General features: G+C 39.8%; 1 protein-coding gene across 1 annotated transcript in view; it reads right to left on the bottom strand.

Moving 5' to 3' along the window:
• LOC131029958 (uncharacterized) overlaps nt 1-24,294 on the bottom strand; it is a 59,830-nt gene extending 35,536 nt beyond the window's left edge. The window contains exon 1 of the mRNA XM_057960644.2: nt 24,065-24,294. Coding sequence (XP_057816627.1) covers nt 24,065-24,220 — 156 coding nt within the window. The 5' untranslated portion in view covers nt 24,221-24,294. The remainder of the gene's footprint in view (nt 1-24,064) is intronic.
• Nucleotides 24,295-24,563: the final 269 nt, after the last annotated feature.

Genomic DNA, 24,563 nt, shown 5'->3' with positions numbered 1-24,563 from the left:
ATACAAACATGCATTTCTTCAGCGTAAACCTGATGCGACAGCGGATGTTCGGAGTTGGAAATCAAATTCCTTCCCCAGCGTATGTAAACATTATGAAGAGTGGTATTTTTTAAGCCGCTGGATTTTCACAGTCCATACAATGCAGTGAGCTTATCCTGGAGTGCGCACGATGTTATGATCCTCGCTCACAAATGATCAAGACTCCTAAGGGCATTGTCATTGCCTACCTTGTTGAGGATGCGATTGCTGAGGTGTTTGGAATTCCACGCAGAGTAGATATGAAGGATGAATATGAAGAATGGTACACGAAGAAGATGGATGCGTGTAAGAGTATGATAAACAAAGAGTGGATGATTGAGCCTAGGCTTCATCATTCCAAGGCTCCCAAGACACTCATGTGCACAGACTTTAAAGAGGAATATAGTGACTTAGTGATGGGGATGCCGCAAGGTGCAATATTCGATGGATGGATGTTCTACTTCATCCAGGATTGTCTTAGAGGGACATTGATAAATTGGTCTAGAATCATAAGTGACAATATGGACTTTCAGCTGAGGAATGTAGAGCGGTCCAAGTCATTCGCCATGACTTCCTACTTGGTATACCTGCTTGCACGATTCGTTTCATACAAAGGATTGATATGCAAAGGTGAAGTTGGGAATGGACAAGGACAATTCAAAAGTCATGAGTGCTATCCCCAGCTGAACATGTATAGAATTGAAGACTATAAGAGAATGAAAGATGTATTCACCATGTACATCACGCGGATGCTGCAAGGCGGAATCCACAAGAGATTGTCCAAGGAGGCAACAGAGCTAATAGAGAAATATGGATCGTGGTATATTCAGTTTCCCACTTTCACGTACCTTAGGATTCATGAGTTTCAATCCGAACCCTACAGGCTTCCTAGGTATCCATCCGACAGAATGATCTTGTTGGAAGTGGTGAGATAGCTTCTAGAGTTTGATTCCATTCAAAGAGAGAAGCATAGGACAGGCATGACATTCCCTATTTCAGTTGGGAAGACGTTGGAGGTTTGCCAATCTGCCTTAGCCGCCAGCACTGCGAGTGAGGAGCTTGCATTCTATCAATTTGCAACCTTCAAGAAAAGAGAAAGATTTGATCCAGATAAGAAAGTGGGAAGCATCGGGGGAGAGAAGTTCATCCACAAGGTAGACATAGAAGATTATTGGGCCAACCTGATGGACGAGCAGGCAGTGAAGAGACAAATGTGATCTAGAATGTCAGTGGATTTCATGAGGAAGTGTGGACTTTTCCTTATTCCTGATCAAGTGTTAGATGACAGGGATCATACACATCCACAATATGAGAATGAAATGAAGAAGGCAATCTTATTGCCTAATTGGTCAGAATCAGAAGAGATTGATTTGAATATATTGATGAGAGAGGTCTTGAGTTTCTCCCATACATGGGTAGATATTCAGATGAATAAGTTAGTTGACATGGATGTTTCCTTCACTTATGAAAAGATGAAGCCAGAAGAGTCTACTTCCGAAGATGATCAGAGGACTATCAGTGATGTCGAGATTCATGCAGATGAAGAGAGTCAAGCTCCCAAGAGAAGGAAAAACACCCCAGGAGGAGTCAAGGCTAGAGGGAAAAAGATTGAGGAGGTGAAGAAGAAGAAACAAAAGACTATCATTCCTCCACCTATCATTCCTTCACCACCTCTCAATGTCTCATCAATTAAGGTAATTGAAATAACAGAGCAGAATAAAGAAACCTAGCAATGTTCCAACACAGTGATACTACCAAAGAATATTCAAGAGTTACATGCCACAGCGACATCTGCTCCACCAAATGAGAATGATGATCAACCGGGATCCCCTACTATCCTTTTGGAGGTTAGTTTGGGAAATGAGGTATACGATTTGACTAGGAATAATCCTAATGATGATAATGATGTTATCTCGGCATTGAGAGGGCTTGATCAAGAGATGTGTCTCGATGATGGTATGGAGATGGCCACTATTCCTGATTCGCTAATGAGAAGTATGGAAAAGAGTAAGAAAATGATAGAGGTACAACCTATTGATAACATTGATGATTACCTCGCTAAGAGCAATAAAGAGAAAAAACCAAAGAGAGCTGAGATTTTGTCGCACATAACTAGAGATGAGACAGGAATGCGGATTATGCAGGTTGTTGTTCCTATTGGAGGTGTGACAACGGACATTGCTACTCCTATGGATTTCCAGATTACTTCGGTTGCCCTTGGTCATACATCAAGAGAGCAAGAGTTTCAAGAGGTTGGTGATAACCTTAAGGCGATCAACGCCAGGTTAGATAGAGAAATAGAAGAGAAAGAGAAGTACAGAGAAGAGAATATCAGACTTAGAGAGTATATTGCAAGGATAAGGCGTGAGAATCCCACCCTTATTTCCCCTATTGCGATTGATCATGGACTACATTCACACTATGAGGCAGCAAGAGATACACTCTCGAAGGTGGAAAAATGGATTGAGAGTGCAAGAAAACAGGCAGATGATTTCCTTACTCAGTTTGTCCAGGCATATTATAGGACAACAGCTCATGTTTAGAATACAGTATTTGGAGGGAGTGTGGGAAGAATTCCGGCCTATTCAGGAGAAGACTATTCCACGCCTCAAGGCTTTGAAGAGGATTCCTAATTCCACCTTGGTCAGCGAGAGCATTGTGCATAGTGGAGACAGATACGATTTCCATGGCCGGTATTGTTCATTGGCCGTGAAGAGATCAACTTATGAGATCGCCCAGTTGAGTTGTATGGAGATGGAGGGATTGATTGAGGACATTCAGATGAAGATCCTTGCCTCAATTGAGGAGTTATTGGGTGTTGATGTTAGTGATGCTAGTGGTTTACACTTAGCCGAATTAAGAGACAAGATGAAACTTATGTATTTTTGCCAATTGGACTCTGTGAAGAAGAGTCAGATAGATGACTTGGTCTCTTTGTTGATTCATGTTCATAGTTTGCAGAAGCTCATGCCAGATTGGGAGAACACTTTGGACGCTTGCTCGGATTCACTGGACGTGATTGATTTGCAGCAAGATACCTTGCCTAGCATTTCCATGGAGTTAGATTCTATATTGGCTAGATTCTTGAAATATGCTAGGAGAGAGAGAGAGATGCAGCGAGGAGTCTTCTAGAAGATTCCCTATTTGATGACTAGGTATCTTTTTATTGGGTCATATGTTGGTGGCACCATTTTTTATGTAAACCCTAATTAGGGCAATTCTAGGGTTTTGTTGGCATGGTCTTGATCGTTGATCTTGTATCAATCTTGGCCATCCATTTTGTAAGAGACTCTATACATACCTCCTTGTCTCTCATTTGTAAGGGAGAGTTTTTGTAGAATTGTTGGTATATGTTGCAGCTATTTGAATCTAAATCATTGTTCAACTGTTGGTGATTTTGCTCTTCAAATGTTGTCTTTGCATTCATGGTTCTCAATTCCTCCAAGTTAGATTAGAATTTTTAGATTAGAATTTGTTTTCATGTTTGTTAGATTGAGTGAAAGATTTGTTGAATATATTTGTGTGGAATCCTTAATCCATACCACTAGCCTCTTGCCACTAGTAAGTGTGCCTTGTGTGGTCAACTGGAGATTTGAGTAAGCTTAACTTCAATTATTATGTAACCTTTGACAAGCATCAACTTGGATGGTGTCAATGTGTGATGGTAATAGTCTGAAAATCCTTGAGAATATCTTAGACGATTGCACTAAGCTTGTGTCAATACCTATTTGTGAGACCCTGCCTAGTTTGATTCCACTAGATTTGTTCATCATTTCCTACATTCTTAGGCCTAGAATAGATTTCCTGAACCCTATTCATTTTGCCCCTTTTTTAGTAAGAATTAAATCCAAAGCCATATTGTTAAATCCTAAGTTGTCAGCACACCTATTCTGCATATTTCATGATCGAAGAAGATAATCCTAACATTTGCGTAAGTCCCCAAGTGAACACAGCAATTCACATCGACCATTGAGTTACCCACTCGTCAAGACCTGACATGTAGAAACCTCGGAATCATTTTAGTTGATCTTATCCTTAGCATCTGAGGTGATTTTGTTCAAGAGAGGCTAAATTACCTTGGTATTTTATTCTGAAATGTTATGTGCACAAAACACACATCAACATGTTGGAAAGAGACCGAAATTCCGTACGGCTGGTACACAGGGAATTCGTACAATGAACCAAAGGCGGCCAGCTCGTCGTACAAAGCAATTAGCACATGTCAGGATTCAGCTGATTGTGGGAACGGTTGGGCTAACGGATTTGACAATGATAGAGTGGACCCGGTAGGAGAATTGAACAAGGAATTGCAACTTATAAAAGTTGACTCAGTTATGCCACGACTGAATTTTGGCAACCCAAGTGACAAAAGCACAATCGTTTTCGTCGAGAACATGGCCACACTAGGCAGCAGCAAAGGGAAGAAGGTGCAGGCACCTGTGCAGAGAGACGAGCCTGTAACGGTGCAGTCTTTGACATGGGAAGTGTTGAATGGCAGCGACTGCAGGACATGGTGGGAGGAGACGGACAACACCAATATCATCAAGATGAATCTGAAGAGGACAGGGCTTGACCACATTCTGACCATGCCAGTCTTCAGCATTAAGGAATTTGAGCATGTATTGAAGGGAATGGTGGTTGGATATGATAGGCATACACACACGTCTATGGTACAATACGGGGGATGTCACCTCACCATTTCGTATTCTGCCCCTAAGTTCGCTAGAATTTTTGGAATTCCTAACCAGGGTAGCCCTGTCATTAAAAGAAAAATGACATTAGAACAAAAGCAGCAATTGGTTCGACTGGTTTGCTGAGGGGACCTGACACAGGGCGAACAGGAAAGCATATGGAGGTCTAGCAGTAGCCGCGGGATGAAGCGGACACTTCTGGCCAATGCAGAGTAGCGATGCATCATGGACATCATCAAAAGCAGACTGACAAGAGCCAGTCGAGGGTCGGACATCGTCGTGTGGATGTTGTATTTGATGAACGGGTTGCGGAATGGCACGATCTTCAACTAAGCATCATTCCTTTATGAACGCATCTGTGAATGCTAATTAGGACTCCAACACAAGGTTTTTTATATGTCACATCATGCCATCGCCATGTTCCTGGATGTTGTTCGTACAGGAGTGCCATCGGAGAAGAGGGGCGACTTGCAGCCATTGGCCAAGCTAGAGCCATATAGACCCCCTATCTTTTATTGGACGCATCTGGACATCATGACAGCCGGCGGCAAACCACAACGGAAGAGGTGACGGCAAGATGTTGGGCAATCTCCCAGTGCAGGCAGCAAGGATAGTGAGGAAGATGTCGTGGAGGCACCCTCGTCTGACGACAATGAGAGTGGAGAAGATGACAGTTTTCGCTTGGCTCTAGCCATGGGCCGACGGCCAGTTGAGGTTAGAACGGAGGGTGGTGATATTTTAGTGGCCGAGGAGGTGACAGAAGGGGCAGGAGACAACAGCATGGTCGTGGAAGTGACGGTGGCCAAGAACCCTCTCGACGGACCTCATGTTGTTGAGCAGGAGGATGTACCAACCTAGGTGATTGATGTCGTGGGTGTGGAGGCATCACCGCCACCGCCGCTTCGAGTGACCCTTGGGCAAGAGGAGACCATCCCACACTTGAGTCCCACCCATGCTAATGACCACCGGGAGCAAACGATCGACTCTTGGTTGTTGGAGACCCTTGGAGTAAGCGTGGAGAAATTGCCTGAACTACCGCCATCACCTGGTGGGGATGGAGGACTTGATACCAGCACTTTGCAGATTGGCAGTATGGAATCTGCTGCAGGGAAGGATCTCTAGATTCCCAAGACTACAAAAGAACTTACACTGCACAAGGAAGTTCAGGAAGGGAGGGGGGAATCTTCCTCGCCTCATATAGAAGAATTGATACTTCGGCTAGAGAGACCCGACCCCGCAAACCCAATTGGCACCTTGCAGTGTTGTATGCTCCAGTTGGAGGGCATGGCGAAGTTCCTGAGTGACGTCGGCCATATTGTGAAGGGTGTGGAAGTTGGCCAGGTTCCGAGGATAGCTCAAGTGGTCGAGCGCCTGCTGTCCTTTGTCAGGGAAGACTGTGAGGGGGAATTCTTTCGATGCTTCATGGCCAAAGGATGGCTGAAGACAGAGACTCCAAAGATGACGGATACCTGGATGAGGAACATGATAATGACAGAAGAGAGTGGGCTTTATGGTTCCATGTGGGGAATAGAGACAGCTTTTCGGGACCTAGTCTTGAAGTATCGGCGTATGGCAGTGATGCGGCTGGAAGCTATGAAGACCCAACGGGATCAGGCACTGCGGGAAGCAAAGTGTCAAGAAAACATTGGCCCAGGAGCACTCTCGGATTACCACATTGGAGGAGACAGTTGCCAAGCACATGCAGGAGTTGGAAGTGAGTGGTAAGGCGAAGGATGAGCTGACAGATAAGGTAGCAAGCTTGGAGGCCTGATTGGCAGAGAAGGAGCAACAGTTGCAGGTGCAGGGCCAGGAGATTCAGAAAGCCCGCAACAAAATTGTTGAGGTTGCCCATATGGTCAAGCTGGCACGAGAGCGGGAACTAGCGGCCACACAGCGACTCCATCGAGCGGGCACATCTCAGTCATCTGTACTTCCATGGACACCTTCTCATCCCTCCTCACATTAGTTTCTGTTGTTTCCATCAGCTTCCATTTGTTTGTCGTCTGGAAGACGACTTCTTTTTTGGGGGGGGGCTGATGTTAGGCCGTAATTAGGGAATAAAACTTTTCAATTATTGTTATGTTTGGAGTTGGCCGTGTGGGTTCCCGCGTTAGTTGTAATGGTTGGTACCTTCGCCAACCACCAGTTAGTATACATTGCCATGTACGGGAACCCCGGCAATAATGTTGATGTATTGGTATATTCTGGGAATGGAATAAAGATATCATACTTCTGCCATATTTGTGTTTTTTGTAATTGTTACTTATGCTTTAATATATATGAATGTTACTTGCATAGCTGTATTGTTGGTACATGTTCTGTGCTTATTCCGTGATTCATTCTAGAACTTAAATCATTCACAGTAGGGAACAAACAAAGTTTTTGCTACAAACATAAAGATGGAGTTTGAAATGTCTATGTTGGGAGAGTTATCCTTCTTTCTTAGGCTGCAAATTCGTCAATCTAAGGAAAGTATCTTTATTTCTCTAACAAAGTACATTAGAGAGATGCTTAAAAGGTCAAAGATGGAAGATTGTAAGCCTATAAGCACTGCTATGGTGATTGGTCGTAAACCTAGTAAGGATGATGAGTCTTTAGATGCTAATCAGACACTTTACAGGTCTATGATAGGAAGTTTGTTGTATGTAACAGCTACTAGACCTAACATAATGCAAGTTGTTGGATATGTTGCTAGATTTTAGGCTACTCCTAAAGAAACACATGTTCATGCAGTTAAAAGAATTTTCAAGTATCTCAAAGGTACTGTGGACTATGGACTTTGGTATCCTAAAAGAAATGATTTCACACTTACAGCCTGTATAGATGCAGATTGGGGTGGCTCGGTTGATTATAGGAAGAGCACAAGTGGAGGTGTGTTTTTCCTTGGGAGTTGCTTAGTTTCTTGGCATAGTAAAAAGCAAGCATCTATCTCTTTATCAACGGCTGAAGCGGAGTATATTGCAGTAATGTCTTGTTGTACACAGGTTCTTTGGATGAAGCAAACATTAAAAGATATTAAGGTAGATTTCAGTCATCCTATATCTATCTTTTGTGACAATACGAGTGCCATTAATATATCTAAAAATCCTGTTTTGCACTCTAGAACCAAGCATATTCCTATAAAGTACCATTTCTTAAGAGAACGGGTTAGTAATCAAGAGGTTAAACTTGAATATGTTTTTACTAAAAATTAGATTGCAGATTTGTTCACTAAGCCATTGCCAAGAGATACATTTGAAAGGCTAAGATACAAGTTAGGAGTGGTTTTACTCTAGAATTGAAGAGTTGTCTTGTTCAGGGGGAGTGTTTATTGCCATAGTTTATGCCCCATTTCAGTTATGAAGATTGTTTTCAGTTATGCAGATTTGGTTCAATCATTGATGTCAAAGGGGGAGTAATATCTCAGGGAGAGCAGCATTGGTTTGGTTTTAGGTGGTTGCAAATGGAAATGGAGTTGCCATCAATGACAAAGGGGGAGTTTGTTGCAGATTTTGTCATTGATGTCAAAGATCAGTTAGTTTATGTTCAAGATAGATTTTTGGTTGAGCTACTTGGCTTCTTGCTTGAGTTGCTTGGTTACTTGCTTGAGGTGCTTTAGTGCGTACTTAAGCTGCCTATGTGCCTAGTTGAGCTGGTTGGTTATGTGCTTCAGCTGCTTACTTTGTTGCTTCAACTACTTGGTTGCCTGCTTCAGCTGGCTACTTGTTTGCTTGAGCTATGTGTGTGTTAGCTTAAGCTGGTTGTGTGCCTACATGTCTACTTGTTTGCCATTATAGATTATATGCTATGTTAGCCTGAGTTTCCAGGACGAGGGGACAAGGGGACGGGGAAATGTGTAATGTCCCCTTCTCGATGATGTGCTTTCAGTGGTCCATTGGCCTATTCCTGAGACCCATAGGCTATGTGGAATGAAGAATTAGGGTTTCAAACGTTGGTGAGGCAAGAACTTACTATTTTTAGTAAGTTAAGGGTTGGCTGTTTGGATGATGCTGTCCTACTGAGCTTTCCATGCTCTGTCACTGGGTGCGAAGATCATGCTTTTCGGAGCAGTAATTCATGACTTACTATTTTTAGTAAGTGGCAGTATGGAGTATTTCTATTTTTGGCAGTGGACAGGGTCCTGCTCCTGCTCCTGCAACAGTTCTTTGGACTTCTCTACTCCGCTTCATCCTGGTTTCTGTTAATGATCAATATGAGAGTCATAAGTAATTTAATTAAATATTATTTCCTTGTCAAAGGTTTAATATTTAAATATTTGCAGTTACTGATTAATTGTTGAGGATGACTTAGGGAAAAATAATTAATTGATATTCATGTGTTATTTCCTAAGTCAAAGGGCGAATTTGTTGGTGGCAATTAAGGTGGATTAAACATCTTTTGTTTAATGTTTAATATTGCAAAAAGACGCCACCTAAGGCAAAGTTCGAACTTGCCTAGGAAAGGTAAGTGGGCGCCATGTTGGTGGGAGACATAAGGCGAAATGAAAGTGAATTTGAATGGAGTTTGGGTGCCATTTGCATTTGCATTTCGGGAGGCATGAAGTTATAAATATGAGCCTTGGGCTCTCATTTTGCCATCTTGAAAATTTGCATCGTTATGCTACCGGATTGGCATCTGAACTTTGAAGCTTCGGAGTGCGGCTCCCTAGTGTTTTCCAGTTTCGTACTTGAGATATAGTACCTAGCTGCGTGCTGCAATCTATGATACTTTCATTGCATATTTCAATGTTTTTGGAGTTTTGAATGATTTCTGGAGTTGCCGGTTTCCCTGCAGCTGAAGCACGTTTTTTATCACACCTCTCTACCTAAGTGACTACTCGTTCTGGGTACTAGTTCAATCATCCTTCTTGCTGTTAGCGATTCCTATTGTAAGTTTGTGGCACTTTTCATTGAGCATTGAATTTAATAATGCAAATCGAAAATATCTAGCTAGGTGTGGGTTTTAGAGGGTGCTTTGGGATGCGTGCAAATTAATTTGTGGTGTTTTGGTAGCTTCATTTTGGTTTGTCTTAGCTGCTGCTGGTCTAGTGTTGGTGTGGGAGTGATTTGGGATGAATTGAGTGAGATTTGAGAGAGATATGAGTGTTTTAGTGAGTCTATGGGTTGTTAGTTATGTATTTCCAGCCTGTTGTTTTTGATGTTGAAAGAGTTCCATGATTATTATCTCCTATGTTCAGCATTATTCTTCTACTCTCACTTCCCTTTTTATTGTAAGGTTAAGTGGTAGTACTACTAACCCATTCTGGATTGTAATCTCTTATCCCACTGAAAAAGTGGAAGAGGCTGGCTTGCCACCTACATCTGATAAATTGTAATTCAGTCCTCCCGCTGCATAAGTGGTCGAGTGATGTTGGTTGTAATGGTCCTCCCGCTGCATAAGCGGTTGAGTTGAGTAATTTGTAATTCAGTCCTCCAACATCACTCGAAAATAATCATGGAGGACTGAATTTATAGAGTGAAATAATGCGGTAGAGTGATTTGTGTCTGCAGTATTGTTCTCTAGGCTGGTTCACCGCCAAGTTCCTTGCTTTCCCACTGGATAAGCGGAAGGGGCTGGCTTGCCGCCTAGTATTGTATTTGCTTTATCATTTCCAGCAGATTTGTGAGCTAACGAACCCCTTATCACTGTATGCTCTCACCTTCCCACATTGGGCACTTGGTGATCAGAAAGTGGAAGGGTTGCATTTTCAACAAGCTTTGAGATTATGTTTTCTAACCTTAACGTGTTATGTGTTGGTTGGTAATTCTTATTGCTCTTAAAAACAAAAAAAATTATCCGGGATATTATAAAATGGGTTTCCGTGATTTTTTTTTCCTAGAGCAAGGGACGGCTATATATATATATATAGGAAAATCTGAAATTTTAAATATATTCCTGAATTATATATTTATATAACATTGTAACACAGTAAACATTCATCATAGCAACATAATAACATTGATAAATCAAAATCTAGATTCTAAATCTAAAATCATTGAATCAATGATCATCATAGAATAAGAACATAGGATAGCATCATAATCAAATGAATCAAATTATACCAATCATGAAGACGCCACCCAAGTTGATGAGGACGACACACTGCAAGGATTGCTTGGCGTTCCATTGGATGATGCAACCTTTGAGGCTCAGGCTGACAGTGACAATGACATTGATATTAAATTATTAATTCCATTAATTAATATCGCTTCACTTCGATATTAAAAATATTACTCATCGCTTTAGTTAGCATTTTAAACTTTTAATATAAAAAATAGATTTCATAAAAAAAATTGTTTTTTAATCCATCTTGCCGCCAAAAACGGTCGTCCCTCCCCAGGACAGTCGGGGGACGGCTTGGTCGTCCCCAACCATCCAAGAGACGATCAACGGTCTCCGACCACATCGTTGACCGTTTCTGAGTTTTTGGGACGATTTCCGAAAAAAAATCTTGATTAGTAACGGGTTGGAAACATTTTCGGTCGTCCCCCCGTACCCGAAACCGTTTTCGTTTCTGAAACGTGTGCCTTTAGGGTGGAAACGCGTTTCCGGGTAACATTGATTATATGCCTTGTCAGCATTGAATATTCCAAACAATCGATTTCTTTAGACTTTAAATGTGGTTATGGGACGGCTAAGTTTAAATTTTGTAATGCCTCCAATTAAAGGCTTCGCAACAAGTCATGGAATCGAATTTAATAAAAAGTCTGTGCAATCGTTTTAAGAAGAAATCATGCAAGTTTTTTTTGCTATCATATTAGTTGCGGAGAGTTTATGGTTGAAGATGACTAGGATGCATTACCATTTGGTGTTGTGCACTATTTACTCTTTGGTGATGTGAATTAATAATGGTAGAACATCATGGGTATGAAAAAAAAAATCTTAATCTATCATGAGATTTGAATTAGAAAATACGATGTCTATTTTGGGGTGTCTTGTCGTTACTAAGATTGCTCTCTAAAACAAGCTAAACACGTTATCATTATAGATAGGCAAGGTTGTTGAATTTCGTGTGACTGACACTAATTGTTTTTTGGTTCGGAATACTTTGTAAAGCCCTTTTCTTTTGCTAGACGGTGGAGTTGTAGGTAAAAATATATTGCAGGAGTGCATAGAGCTAAATACAGAGCAGAAACCTACTGTCTTATAAGTATTGAGATTGATGGTATCGATGGGGGATATCTGTGAGTATAGCATTTTGAAGGCAGTATTTTTGTTTTCAATTTTGAGGAGTATATGAATCATTAAAAAGGCAGTGTGTTGGATAGCTTTGAGTAAAGCTTGTAAGGAGGTATTGCTATTGAGTTGTTCAGTTTTATTGAAAGAGTATGTTCTAAAAGGTATTAATGTTTTAAGGATGTCATTCTGAAAAAGGGAATTTATCGGGCTCTTTCTGGGCAAGTGGTGTTAAAAAGATATGCTGAGTCAATTAAAATTGTGACTGGATAATGGTGTGGCTGTTGGCTGTGCATGGTGTTAAAATGAAGGCAAGAGCGGTGTTCTAAGAGTAGTGTTATTTATTTCCGAGTATAACTGAGCAGATAATATGAAATCCATGTTGATTTCATGGTGAGCTGCGTTTATTACTATTGCCATTCTGGGTAGTGTGTTTTTTGTTCAGACTTGTAGATTCTCTAAGAAAAAGGATATTTGATTATTTTGGAGCCACTTTTTGACTGAAGATTAAGAGGTGTTGAATAGTGCTGTGTGTTCTAATTTTTACTGTTTTTAGTTGGGTTTGGTGCTTCGTAGTTCGGAGTTGGTGTTTTGAAAAGGGTTGGTGCTCTCTGAGAATTTGTACTCTCTGCGGGTTGGTGCTCACATTTGTAATCAAGGTTGGTGCCCATTTCTGCTAATAAAAGTTCTTGTATGCAGTGGTTTTTTTCCCGAAAGGGTTTTCCACGATAAATTTGGTGTGTCTCTTGTTGTTTAATTTATTGAGTTTTATGTGGTTTTATGTATTGAAAAGAACTGAAATACTAATTCACCCCCCTCCCCCCTCACAGTATTTCCTATGTGCTTCTCAGGTTGTTTATTCATAGGAGAAGGGAAGAAGAGAGTTCCAGCTGTGGATATGGTTGTGGATCTATATATGGAATTATATCATAATATAAGAAAGGGGATAATCAAGGTGGAGGTAAAGATAAGGCAAAGGCAGAAACAAAAGCTAACAAAGTACCAGCAAAAGGAGCTGCAACAATTAGCGTTTAAGTTGGGAGTATGGTGCACGTTGGAAGATTATGAGGCATGCAAAAATAAAAAGCCAAAGAAAAATAAATCTACAAAAAAGACACTTGAGAGTTATGAGAAGGTGAAAAAGAATGGTGAGGAAAATTATTCAGCTTATGGGCAAGAGCCATTCTCAAAGAGGAGAGCCATTGAGTCAAAGATTAGACATGGAGTGGAACTGTTAAAAAAAAAGAAAGACAGAATCCATTGAAGAGTTGGCAGAAATATTAATGGATGCAAGACGTTTGAGTGAGATCTTCCAAGAGTCACAAAGAGCAGAAATAGTTGAATGGGATGATGATGAAGAGATTGTTGAGTTTAATGGAGCTACTGAGTTGTGTTACCCCGAAGAAGGGGAAAGCATTGAAGATTACAATGCAGAACGAGAAGAGTTGAAAGACTGCAATGAGAAAGAATGCAGCCTATCACAAAAGGAGGCCCAAATTGTTGTAGTGTTGGAGGCAGTCCATGTTGGAGAGGGAGCTGCAATACAGATAGAGATCTTTGGAAGCTCCATATGTGAAGGGGAAGGCATTGAAGATTATAATACAGAACAAGAAGAGTTGAAAGACTATAATGAGAAGGAATGCAACCTATTGCAAGAGGAGGCCAAAATATTATAGTAGTCAAAGCAGTCCATGTTGGAGAGGAAGCTACAACAGAGACGAAGGTCTTAGAGAGCTCCACATGTGATGAAGATTTAATGTTTTAAAAGAACATAAGTTGTTAGCAACGACTAGAATAATGTTCCGAGAATCCCATTAGTGAAGAAAAAGGGGTAGAGGATCAGCACTTCCTTAAGAAGGGAACAAAAATGATTGAGGTATAGAGTACAGATATGTTCAATTGTGGTATAAAGGACAATGTCCAAAAGGATTTGACTAGTGAATCGCATCACACTAAGCTAAGAAATGAAGTCCACCTCAAAATATGAAAAGGAAAGAATGCCTAAATGGCATAATGCAAATAAGGATAAAGTATTTATGGGAAATTTTTATTCCCTTAAATTTATTTCTGTTTTTACTGATTTATGTGCAGGTGTAATAAGTGCTAGTAGGAGTGATGCAAAGAGCGATGATGATTTTCAGTGGAGGACTACTAAGCCTTCAAGGGACTGCAAAAAGAGAAGGGGCACAAATCGGAAGAAGAGGATGATCTTTGTTCTGACAAGAGGTTAAAGGTGATAGAAGAAAAATATGATGATTTACAAAAATATCTAATTTGGTGGAAGGGAACACCATGCTTGATTCTTCAGACCGAAAGATAATTTTTTATATTAGTAATCTCTTGAAGTTCTCCAATTTGGACTCTTCTGAACCAGGAGGATCAAAAAATTTCGGAGGATGTAATGTCCCCTTTCTGAAATAGGATTTAATAAAAATAATAATAATAAAATTAAAATATAAAAAAATAATAAAATATAATATAATATAATATAATATAATTAAAAGTTAATAAGTTTAATAAATGGTCAAGAAGCATGTAATGAAGAGTTGTGAGCCCCTCAAACATGAGATATAAAAGGGAGAAGAGTTCGTTTGAAAGGAGATATGGAGGAAGAAAGAAAGAATGGAGCATACGAATTAAGGAAAAATTAATGGAAGAAGAAAGGAATGGGAAGAAAATAAGGAAGTGACTTTTCAAGGGCAGAAATGATGAAAGGTTGTACTCTTTCAAAAGGGTGGTAATTGTGAAAGGTTGTGACTCTCTCAAAGGTCAGAAATAATGAAGGGTTGTGACTCTTTCAAAGGGTGGTAATTATGAAAAGTTGAGACTCTTTCGAAGGGCAAAAATTATGAAGGGTTGTACTCTTTCAAAGGGTGGTAATTGTGAAAGGTCGTGACGCTTGCAAGGGAAGACATGATGAAAAGGTGTGACTCTCCGTCACATTAAAAGATATAAAGGGGAGAAGGTTTCATTTGAGGAGGGCATACAAGGGAAATCAATTTGGAAAATTATTTATTATTCTCAAAAAGCAGCATTGGAGGGTGGTGACTCAATTCTTATGAAAGGTGGTGACACTTTCACCAATAAAGTATAAAGGAGAAATCATTCCAAGCCAAGGATCACTTATCAATCATCACTCATGAATCCACAAAAGCAATCATCAATTATCAAATCAAGCAAATGATCAATCAGAAAATCATTCTATCAAATCAGCAATCCTTCAATCATCATTTACCAATATATCAAACAAGCATTCATTGCATCATCACTCACCAATCATCTAATCAACTATCACTTAATCTATCACTCACCAATACCTCAAATCACATAAGGAAAGGAATTCATTCAATCAATCGATCATTCATACAAATATCAATCATTCAACAAAAAAAACCATTAAGGATAAAAAAGGAATGATGAAGAAAATAAGCAGAAAAAGAATAATGATCAGAACTGGAAATTAATATTAGCAGCAATGCTACTTAAGAGATAAAGCTGATAAATTAGTAGAAGTATAGATCTAAACATATGTGTTCATACAATAAAGATATTTGCAGAAATTGCTGATCTTGCAAGTAATCCAAATGCTCTTTTATTATAAACATATAATGGAAGATTCATATGATAGTGCATTCTGAATTTAGATGAACAAGTTGTGTTGACGTGCGTTTTGTGACCACGTGCAACACAGAATAAAGTTTCCCAACGGTCACCTTATCCTCTCTTGATCAAAATCAGATGTATGCTAAGATTGCAGGAAGATCATACATTGACTCCAAGGTTCCAACTGCGTACTAGCGACTTTACTGCAAATATAGACTCGTTTGGCTTTGATGTTTGCTGGTAATCCAAAGGGACTTACATTTGAATCATTCTTTCACTTCTTTGCTATGGCTGGAACTTCATCATTGGATATAGTGATTCTGTGATGCTTCTACTTCGAATGAAATGAACAAGAATGGACTGCAATTTAAAGGGGAAAGGGTTCGGGAAGACTAAGCTAAATCTAAGAACATAGGCGACAATGATTACTTAAGTGAAATCAACCACACTTTGTTTCACCAACTTCGTACAACTACACAAAGGCGGTGCAATCTTCGAAGGTTGTGCAAGAGATTTTCATAACACCAATGAACACCATCAAAGAACAATGTTCATCCAATGATCGAAGTTAAACTTTCACATAAAAGGGCTCAGGCTAACCTTACACTGCAAATAAAAATCATCTATTTGCAAAAGGTATGAGCAAAAGATTTCACTATGAACACGATCATCAATCCCGTTCATCTAAATGCTTGGAAAATAAAATTCTACTCTGAGGAAGGTGAAACCATTCAAGTTTTGAAAAATAACTTAAGTGGACACCATCAAAGAACAATGTTTCGTTGTTATTATCTCAATAACTTATCTCAACAATTTCATACAAATCTCCCTGCTTTACAAATGAAGGGGTCGCCCCCTTATATAGCCTCCAGCATTGATTACATGCAAACCCTATTTAGGGTTTGACCCAAAAGATTCCACATACATGATGCCACAAGGTGGGAATAAACATTAATGACCCATTATGCCCATTATCAACTAATTACATTCTTGCCAAAAAAGGTGCCCATAAAGCATTAATTAACCATTACATTCAAAAAGTGCCCACTATGCAATAAAAGCACCCTCATGCAAAAGATCGCCCATCGTGCAATAAATGCACCATCACCTCCAAATTTGCCCAATATGCATTGAATGCACCATCACTTCCAGGATTATGGTAGCCGCCATGCATTAAGTATGCCCCTACTTGTTGGTGTATGTTTTATCATCTACCAAACATTAGAATAAGATACCCAAAGGTATTCTATCATCTCCAGAAAAATCAGTGCTGATTCCAAGGTCTATATGTACGAACAAGCAACTTTAGTGGGATAGCTACTTGGGTAGTGTATGCTGAAAATCTCAAGGGGGACTTACGATTACGAATGTCTTTCAAGCTTCTGGACTTAGATAGATTTGTCCATTTGAAGCTCTCTCTCTCTTGTTTTTTGGATTTTCCGGGATTTAAGCTTTTAAAAAAAGGAAAAAAAAGGAGATAGGGTTAAGAAAGCTGATCTAAACCTATGAACTTTGGAGACGGTATTAACTAGGTGTTCTCGGGAAACCACACTTTGCTTCGCCGCACTGAGGACAACTACACAAAGCGGGTGCAATCTTCAATGGGTTGTGCTTATGATCGAAATGTTGGCATACATAGGGGATAGGCTCAGACTAACTTTGCACAGTGAAATGGAAATCATCCATTCACCAAAGGTATGAGCAGAGATACGCCGTTAGTTAATACTTATCAAATCCCTCATACAATTCTAACAACTTTGAAAGCAAATCTAAATTAACTTCTAATTAATGTGTTGAGGAAATTGAAACCATGCCAATCACTCAAACAACAGAGATTACAAAGCCTTAAGAGAAAGCGCACATGCAATGTATTATTTGAAAAATGACCTTCACGCAACAATATATCAAAAACCTCACACTCTCCAAATGAGAGGAGGTAGCCTTATATAGTTTTTCAGAAAATAATGAACGGCCGAGATCAAACAATGATCAAGGGCCTAGATTGAAAGATAAAACCCTAATTAGGGTTTCCCAAAACTAACTACCCCTCGACCAATGAGAAAATTACATTTGGGGACACTTGTCCTTCTTGCTAAATATGAACCAACAATGAAAATAGAAGGTTGTTGCATTGTGAAGTGTGCCCTTCTAGAAGCTTCTGGATAAGTCAGGTTCATTGAACCTGGACATGCTGACTTGGAACAATCTGATTGGTTGGAAAATGACGAGGCACCACCTAAGCATGTTGGATGTCTTTTCTGAATTCTCCAATCTGTGTGAAGAAATTGTCTAAGTATGGAAATTTGATTTCTTCTTGTCACCATTTGATTCTGATTTGGAGCTTGTCTTTTAAATTTCTTTAGGAGATGAAACCCTTCAAGAAGTTGGAAATTCTTTTCAATATTTTCACCAAGTTTGAGAACTTTCTTTCTTGATGCCTTGAGATGCTCGGATAACCTTGCTCGTGGTCTTGTCTTCAACTCTGAATTTGGCTCGAAACTCCATTGGTGTTTTTAGTGATGGTCTCGCCTTCCGCTGCCAATTTATGTTGCGCGGGAGGAGGGTAAAAAAAGGCTCTGGATAACCCCTTGCAAATATGAATTTATGTTATCAAATTGATAATTCTTTCAAGTGCCTTGAATTTGGAGAAGAATTTCTCCATGCCTTAGAATATTTTCCATGATAGATTCTGCTGTCATTATCTTCTTGTCTTCCATTTCAGCAAGTATCTTACTTGGGTGGACTTACTTCAAGTTGGGGAGCTAAACCAGGCACCACACTCCAGCATAGGGCGGCCTTTGGAAGATTGGGGGAACAAGACAAGGTACCATACTTCATATTCATTCATACTTAACCAAAATCTGATCATTTCATCCAGAACTTGAACTCCTCTTCAGCTTAATACCTCATCTTCAGACCTGATCTTACCATGATCTAATCATTTTCAAGGCATACTTTGGATGATCTTTCATCAGTGGGGCTGACTTCAACCAACTCATGGCATCACACTTGTTCATCTTTTGGGGCGGAGTTTAGAGAGTTTGTGGCACCACACAATCATCTTCATTAATACTTCCAAGGGCGGACTTTATGAAGTTCATGGAACAGCTCTTTCAAACATAGGGCAGAGTTTTTGAAACTCATGGAACAGCACTTGGAACCAAACTATTCACCTTGGGCGGAGTTTCTTGAGCACATGGAACAAGTCTTAGCACTTCATCAAGTAGGGCGGAGATTTTCAAACCTTTCGAACCTTTCATCTGCAGCAGGGCAGACTTTGCTGAAGTTGAGCATTATAGACCTGCAGGTTAGGCAGACTTTCTTGATGTCATGCACCCTATGTTCTACTTCTTGAGCAGACTTGATCTGATTCTTGGCACCACTTCATACACTTAGCCATATCTCCCCATCCTCAAGGTAAACTTCTCAATACCTCCAAGGCGGACTTTACTAACTGCATGTACCTTACTCATGGCTGACTTTACTGATCTTGAGCTCCATGAAGGCGGACTTTATGATGCTTAGGAGCTTTATGCAGGTTAGGCGGACTTTCTTAACTCCAAGAACCAAGGTGAGGGCGGACTTTACTGATCTTATGCACCTTACATTTAACCAAGTTCGGACTTTGTCCATCTTAGGCACCAAGGAGGGCGGACTTGGTGAAGTTCATGCTCATATCTTAGGCAGATTTCATCATTTCCCTGCACCTTTCACAAGTTGCTTCTTACATTCTTGGGCGGAGTTTTTTTTTGACTTACTTCAACCTTCATCAAAGATAGGGGACTTTTTTTGATGTTGTTTACCATCATATGTTGATGTAGGGCGGAGTTTTTTGAGAGTTGGGAACCATCACGTGCTTGAGGCCTTAACCATAGGGCGGACTTTTCCTGACTCAGGAACCATCTTACACTCATCACCTTGGGCGGACTTTGCTTCATCTTAAGCTCCAAGGAGGGCGGACTTTGTTTATCTCAGACACCATAGTCTTTGACCAAGGGTGGACTTTTCTCTCCTCCATGGCGGACTTTGTGAGTCTATAACACCATTCACCTTGGGCGGACTTTCATAGTTCACCTTCATGGGCGGACTTTTGGAGTTCACCTTCATGGCGGACTTTCTTGGGCTCCCTCTCCATCATCTTGGGGCGGACTTTGTGAGACTTATGCACCTCTTTGCTTGGGCAGACTTTCTCCTACATGTGCACTTTGGAGGGCGGAGTTTTGGAGTTCATGACCTTGCCTTCTTCTTGGGCGGACTTTTCAACCTCATGCACTTTGAAAGGCAGACTTTTCTCTTCCTAGGCACCAAGGAGGGCAGAGTTTGAGCTGGCCATGATGTTAGGAGGGCAGACTTTTGATTTCACCTTTAGCAGACTTCTTTATCTTTATGGCACCAATGAGGGCGGACTTTTTGAGAAGCTCCTATCCCAACATTAAACACCATTAGCCAGACTTAGAAATATTTGGAAAACTTTAAAATTTGATAATTTCACCAATTTTCGCCAAATTAGAATGATATTTGAAATCCATACTCAAGTAACCCATCTGAAGCATCATGACCCCTAAAAAGTAGGAACTCAACTTTTTGGGTCAAAACTTGAAAGTCATCCCTAAAAAATAGGGAAAACTTTCTAAAAATAGACATCCCGAGGATCGAGCTAAAAATGCCAAAAACGAAACTTCCTAAAAAATAGGAAAAAGCAAACTTTCTAAAACTAGAAAGTTGTCTAAATCCATTCAAATCAATTGCGTTCTTTGTCCTTTGGCGCTTCTGGGCACTTTGACGGTGTCTAGACTTTGTTATCACTTGGTTTGCAAAAACTGACTTTCAATCCTTAGGACTCAAACCGTTCAAAACTTGACAAAACTGAGCAAAACTGAAGCGAAAGGCCACGGGACACTAACAAAAACCCTAGAAAGCAGGAAAGGAGAGGGTCCCCATTCTCGATGGGGCGATGTGTGAAAAAGGTCATAACACTACTCAGTCAAGGTGTCCACTAGCAATAAATTCGCCATCATGTTGTCATGAACTCAATAGATTCTCACCATGCAAATAGACCCCGCCATCATAGGAACTTTTATAATTTTCCGAGTTGTGCTTCATTAATACAAAATATTCCCTTTGCATGTTGCCAACTCATCTTTTGCAAGAATCTTTCTATTCCAGGCTCACAAAAGACATTTTGGAAGATTTTCTTGCCTTAGAAGAATTTTAACAATCTTTTCCACTTCTGAAGGATGATTGTACATCCGAAATTCAAGGAGAGAGAAAATCTTTGTAGAGAGATTTTGTCCTTAAGGGAAAAATTTTGTGCACACTTCATCTTGAAGGAAGGTTTTCTTGACCACTGACCATTTTTCGCGCTTAAGGAATTGTCTTGTTCTAAGCTCTAGAGAGAGAAAATCTTCTTACTTAGCCAATTTTCCTTGTGCCTTGAAATTCTTCACCTTGGCGCATTTCTTCCCTAAGGAAGGAATTTTTCAAATTCTTTAAGTTTTCTTCCTAAACCTTGATTTTCACATCTTGCTTCCAACCTTGGGCACATTTTGGAACTGGAGAACAAATTTTGAAAATTTGTTCCTTGAGGAAGGAATTTTTGTGCTTTTTGAATTCATCATAACCTGAAGGAAATCCTTGATCAATTTTTCACTTTTCCTAATTTTTAGGAATTTTTCCATTTTTAGCTCCAGAATTCAGGAGAGAGAAGACTTCTCTCACTTGACCAATTTTTCTTCTCATCTTGAAATTTCTTCATTCTTTGGCGAATTTCCATGCTTGGGAGAGGAATTTTGAATTCCTCGATTGAGATTTCCATGCCCCTCTTCCAATGCCATTTCATCACGTGGAGGAATTTCCCCCTTCCTTACCCCTATCCAGCACTCCTCTCCTAAACTGGGCACTAAATCCATGGTATGCAGGTATTTGTGCCTTGGAGGAAAAATCCCCCAGAACCCCCATATGGTGCCCATCCATCTTGGAACCCATTTTGCCAACGCAAGGATTTTTCATTGATCCTTCACCAGACTTAGCCAATTTTTGCTCATTTTCCAAATTTTGATGCCCATTTGGGATTGAAGTGGATTTTCTCTACCTTAGGAGATTTTCAATGCTTTCCACTTTAGGAAAGAACTCCACACTTAGCCGTTTTTTCGATCAACTGCCCTACTATTTCGACTTTTCGGATTTAGACAAATATTCAAGAATGTTCGGTCTTCAATGTCGGGACCCCTACCTGTGAAGAACCTACCAAAAATAGAATTACTAAAAATAGTAAGTACTTCAAAACGTCAAAATTAGGGCAAATCGAGGCAAGATAACACTTACTACAAATATAAACTTACTAAAAATAGAAACTGCAAAAAACGGTAGGTTTGATTTTTGGCAAAATAAAGACAATCTGGGAGGCAATGAAATTCCCTAAAAAATAGGAACTTTCTAAAAATAGAAAGTTGCTCAGAATTCGCTCAAATTTCACTAATAGCTTCCTTGAAGGGTCCTGAATTCATCGCAACATTCAGTTTTTCCAAAACCCTAAGGAAAAGACCCCAAACCTAAGTCTAAAGAGCAAACCCCTAAAATAGACCAAACGAGTTCCAAAATTAGCCAAATTTGCTCAAACGACTTGCAGACTTGATCAAATTCACACAGAACACTTGCAAACCAAGGAGACCAAAGAGACTACTGCAAAAAGACCCAAAGAACCAAAACCAAAAGACCCAAAAAGTAGGGGGTCCCCATTTGCAATGGGGCGATGTGTGAAAAGGTCACAACAGGTTGCAAAACAAGAAGGCCAGTCAGCTTTTTGAGTTCACGAGAGGTGAAAAGCTGACCTATCTTTCATCAAGCATGCCACCTCAAGATGGGGCGCTTGTGGGCTAGGAGGTTGGTTAGTGCTCCTAAGCTTGATCAAGGAGAATGGAGCACCTCCAAGTTGAATTGAGGGGTGGAGTCGACTTATGATCCTACCATACGCCGTGGGCCAAGGGGTGAGTGAGTGCCCTTGAGCTTGGGGAATTCTCCAAGTATGCCAACCCGCAATGGATATTGTGGGCCAGGGAGCAAATGAGTGCCCTTGGGCTTGAGGTTCCCCCTCTAGTATGCCAACCCACAAGGATGGACTAAGCCCTACCCATGCTCTCGCAGTATAAGGGAATCTCCCCTTGAGACTGCGGTTTGCAATATGAATGATATTTATGGATATCATGATGTTTACTAATGATTAGTATGTTATATGATATTATGGCTTATGATTTAATGCCAATTTCCAATTACTTAACATTGTGTTCAGGACCTAGATCAGGTTTTCTCTTATAGAAGGCATTTCAATCAGTAAATTTGTATTATTTAATGTTCTTTATTTCTTATGTCAGTTGGAATTGTGATTTTAGGACAAAATATAGTAATATCCCCAAAAGGGACATTACAGAGCAGGGGAGGATGATGCTCAGCATCTCCCATTATTGTCCTTATCCACATTCTGACTGTGGAATTAAAAAAATTGGCTATATTTGGACTTTCTGTATTGTGCCTGCTATTTCAGTTTTGTCTGCTACTTTTTGCTTCTGTTATTCTGGTCTTGGTCAGTTTTTAGGTTTGGTGTGGTGGTTTGGTAGAGAGTGGCCATGCTGGCTTGAAACAGCTATCCAACCCCTAGAATGCACCAAGGCATCATTATCCTTTGTACATTATAATAGATGTTTGGTGCATTCTAGGGGATGGGTAGCCATTCCTCGCTCGTTGGATGTTATTTTTGGGGAGTCTTTTTATTTAAGTTGGTGGTCTGTGATTAGGAAGCGGAAACTGGGAGTAGAGGTGAAATAAAAATACAGAGATCCATGCCCGTGTCTCTAATGTGGTTTATTTTCAGTGATGTATTTTATGTTTGCTAATGAGGAAATAAAATGCTATACCCATTTATAATTTGAAAATATTGCAGCTGAGTTTGCTATTGTTTATTTATGTTCCTGGTTATTGTTTTTATTTTCTCTAGTCTATTCTACAGCTTCTGGTTTTCAGCTGCATCACTTTGTCTTCCAGTTCTATAACTTCATTATAAGAACGTACATAGATTCGTGACGGGCCGCAATCATCAATCTTCTTCACAAGAATGTCATATATTGAATGTGCATGATTAGAAAGCTCAATATCAGTTGCGTATCTCTCTCCCATTTTATTAATGTTTTTTTCTGTTTCTGGTATATTTTTTTGAGTTTATGACCATCGATGGTATGACTCTTTACTAGCTTTAAGCCCTTCTCCCATATCATGTTGTTTATGTTTCCTTTATTGATGTTTCCTTCTGCCTATACCAGTTTGGGTTTACGCAATTTACAGTGTTGTCCACCTGGGCATTCTTAACTAAAGATCAGACGAAAATCCTTGAACAATTTGAAAGATGGGAATACGCCTACAATCAAAATTGTTTCCTTCTGTATTAGCCCATGGGAATTTAATTTAGCCTCAAAATCTCAGAATATTTGCATTGAGAGCTCTAGATTTTACAACCTCAATTTTGCATCTGTTAAGGAATTTTCAACCCGAAAACCACAATTAGACAAGTAAGATTCAAGAGGAAATGAAGAATGGAGAAAACTCACAATAATATATTCTTTGGCATCCTCAGGAAGGGCATTTTCACAATAGTATACAAGTCCTGAGATGACATCATTGTCCAGCTGCAACCCAGATTCCACTTTGCTGCAGAGCTGTTGCAAGGAATCTTCAAGCCACTTACCTGATTCTGTACTCACCATCTTGCCCTTTCATTGGAAACACCCTCCCAGCAAGAACCCTCGCGGTTAGGAAATTGAGATTATATATATAGAGATTAATCTTAAAATTCCAGTCAGTTAGGGTAGTGTAGTTAAAATAGCCCGTCTTTAAACGCCAATAGGAATGTCAATGTAAGGTTCAAATGTCTCACATAAGATAGATTTAGGTTAATTAAATAAATCTAATATAATTGTATTTAGTTTAGATTAATTAGAATTAGAGTTAATTTTAATCATAAATCTAAATTAGGAAAAAAATTTAGAGATGTTTCAATTATGGTTCTTAAGAGCATTGCATTATCAAATCAATTTGACAATGACCACA

Source organism: Cryptomeria japonica, chromosome 10 (assembly GCF_030272615.1).
Source record: "Cryptomeria japonica chromosome 10, Sugi_1.0, whole genome shotgun sequence".
In the NCBI taxonomy this organism is placed as follows: Eukaryota; Viridiplantae; Streptophyta; class Pinopsida; order Cupressales; family Cupressaceae; genus Cryptomeria; species Cryptomeria japonica.
The sequence above is the reverse complement of the archived record's forward strand: the minus strand, read 5'-3'. Positions and strand labels throughout refer to the sequence as shown.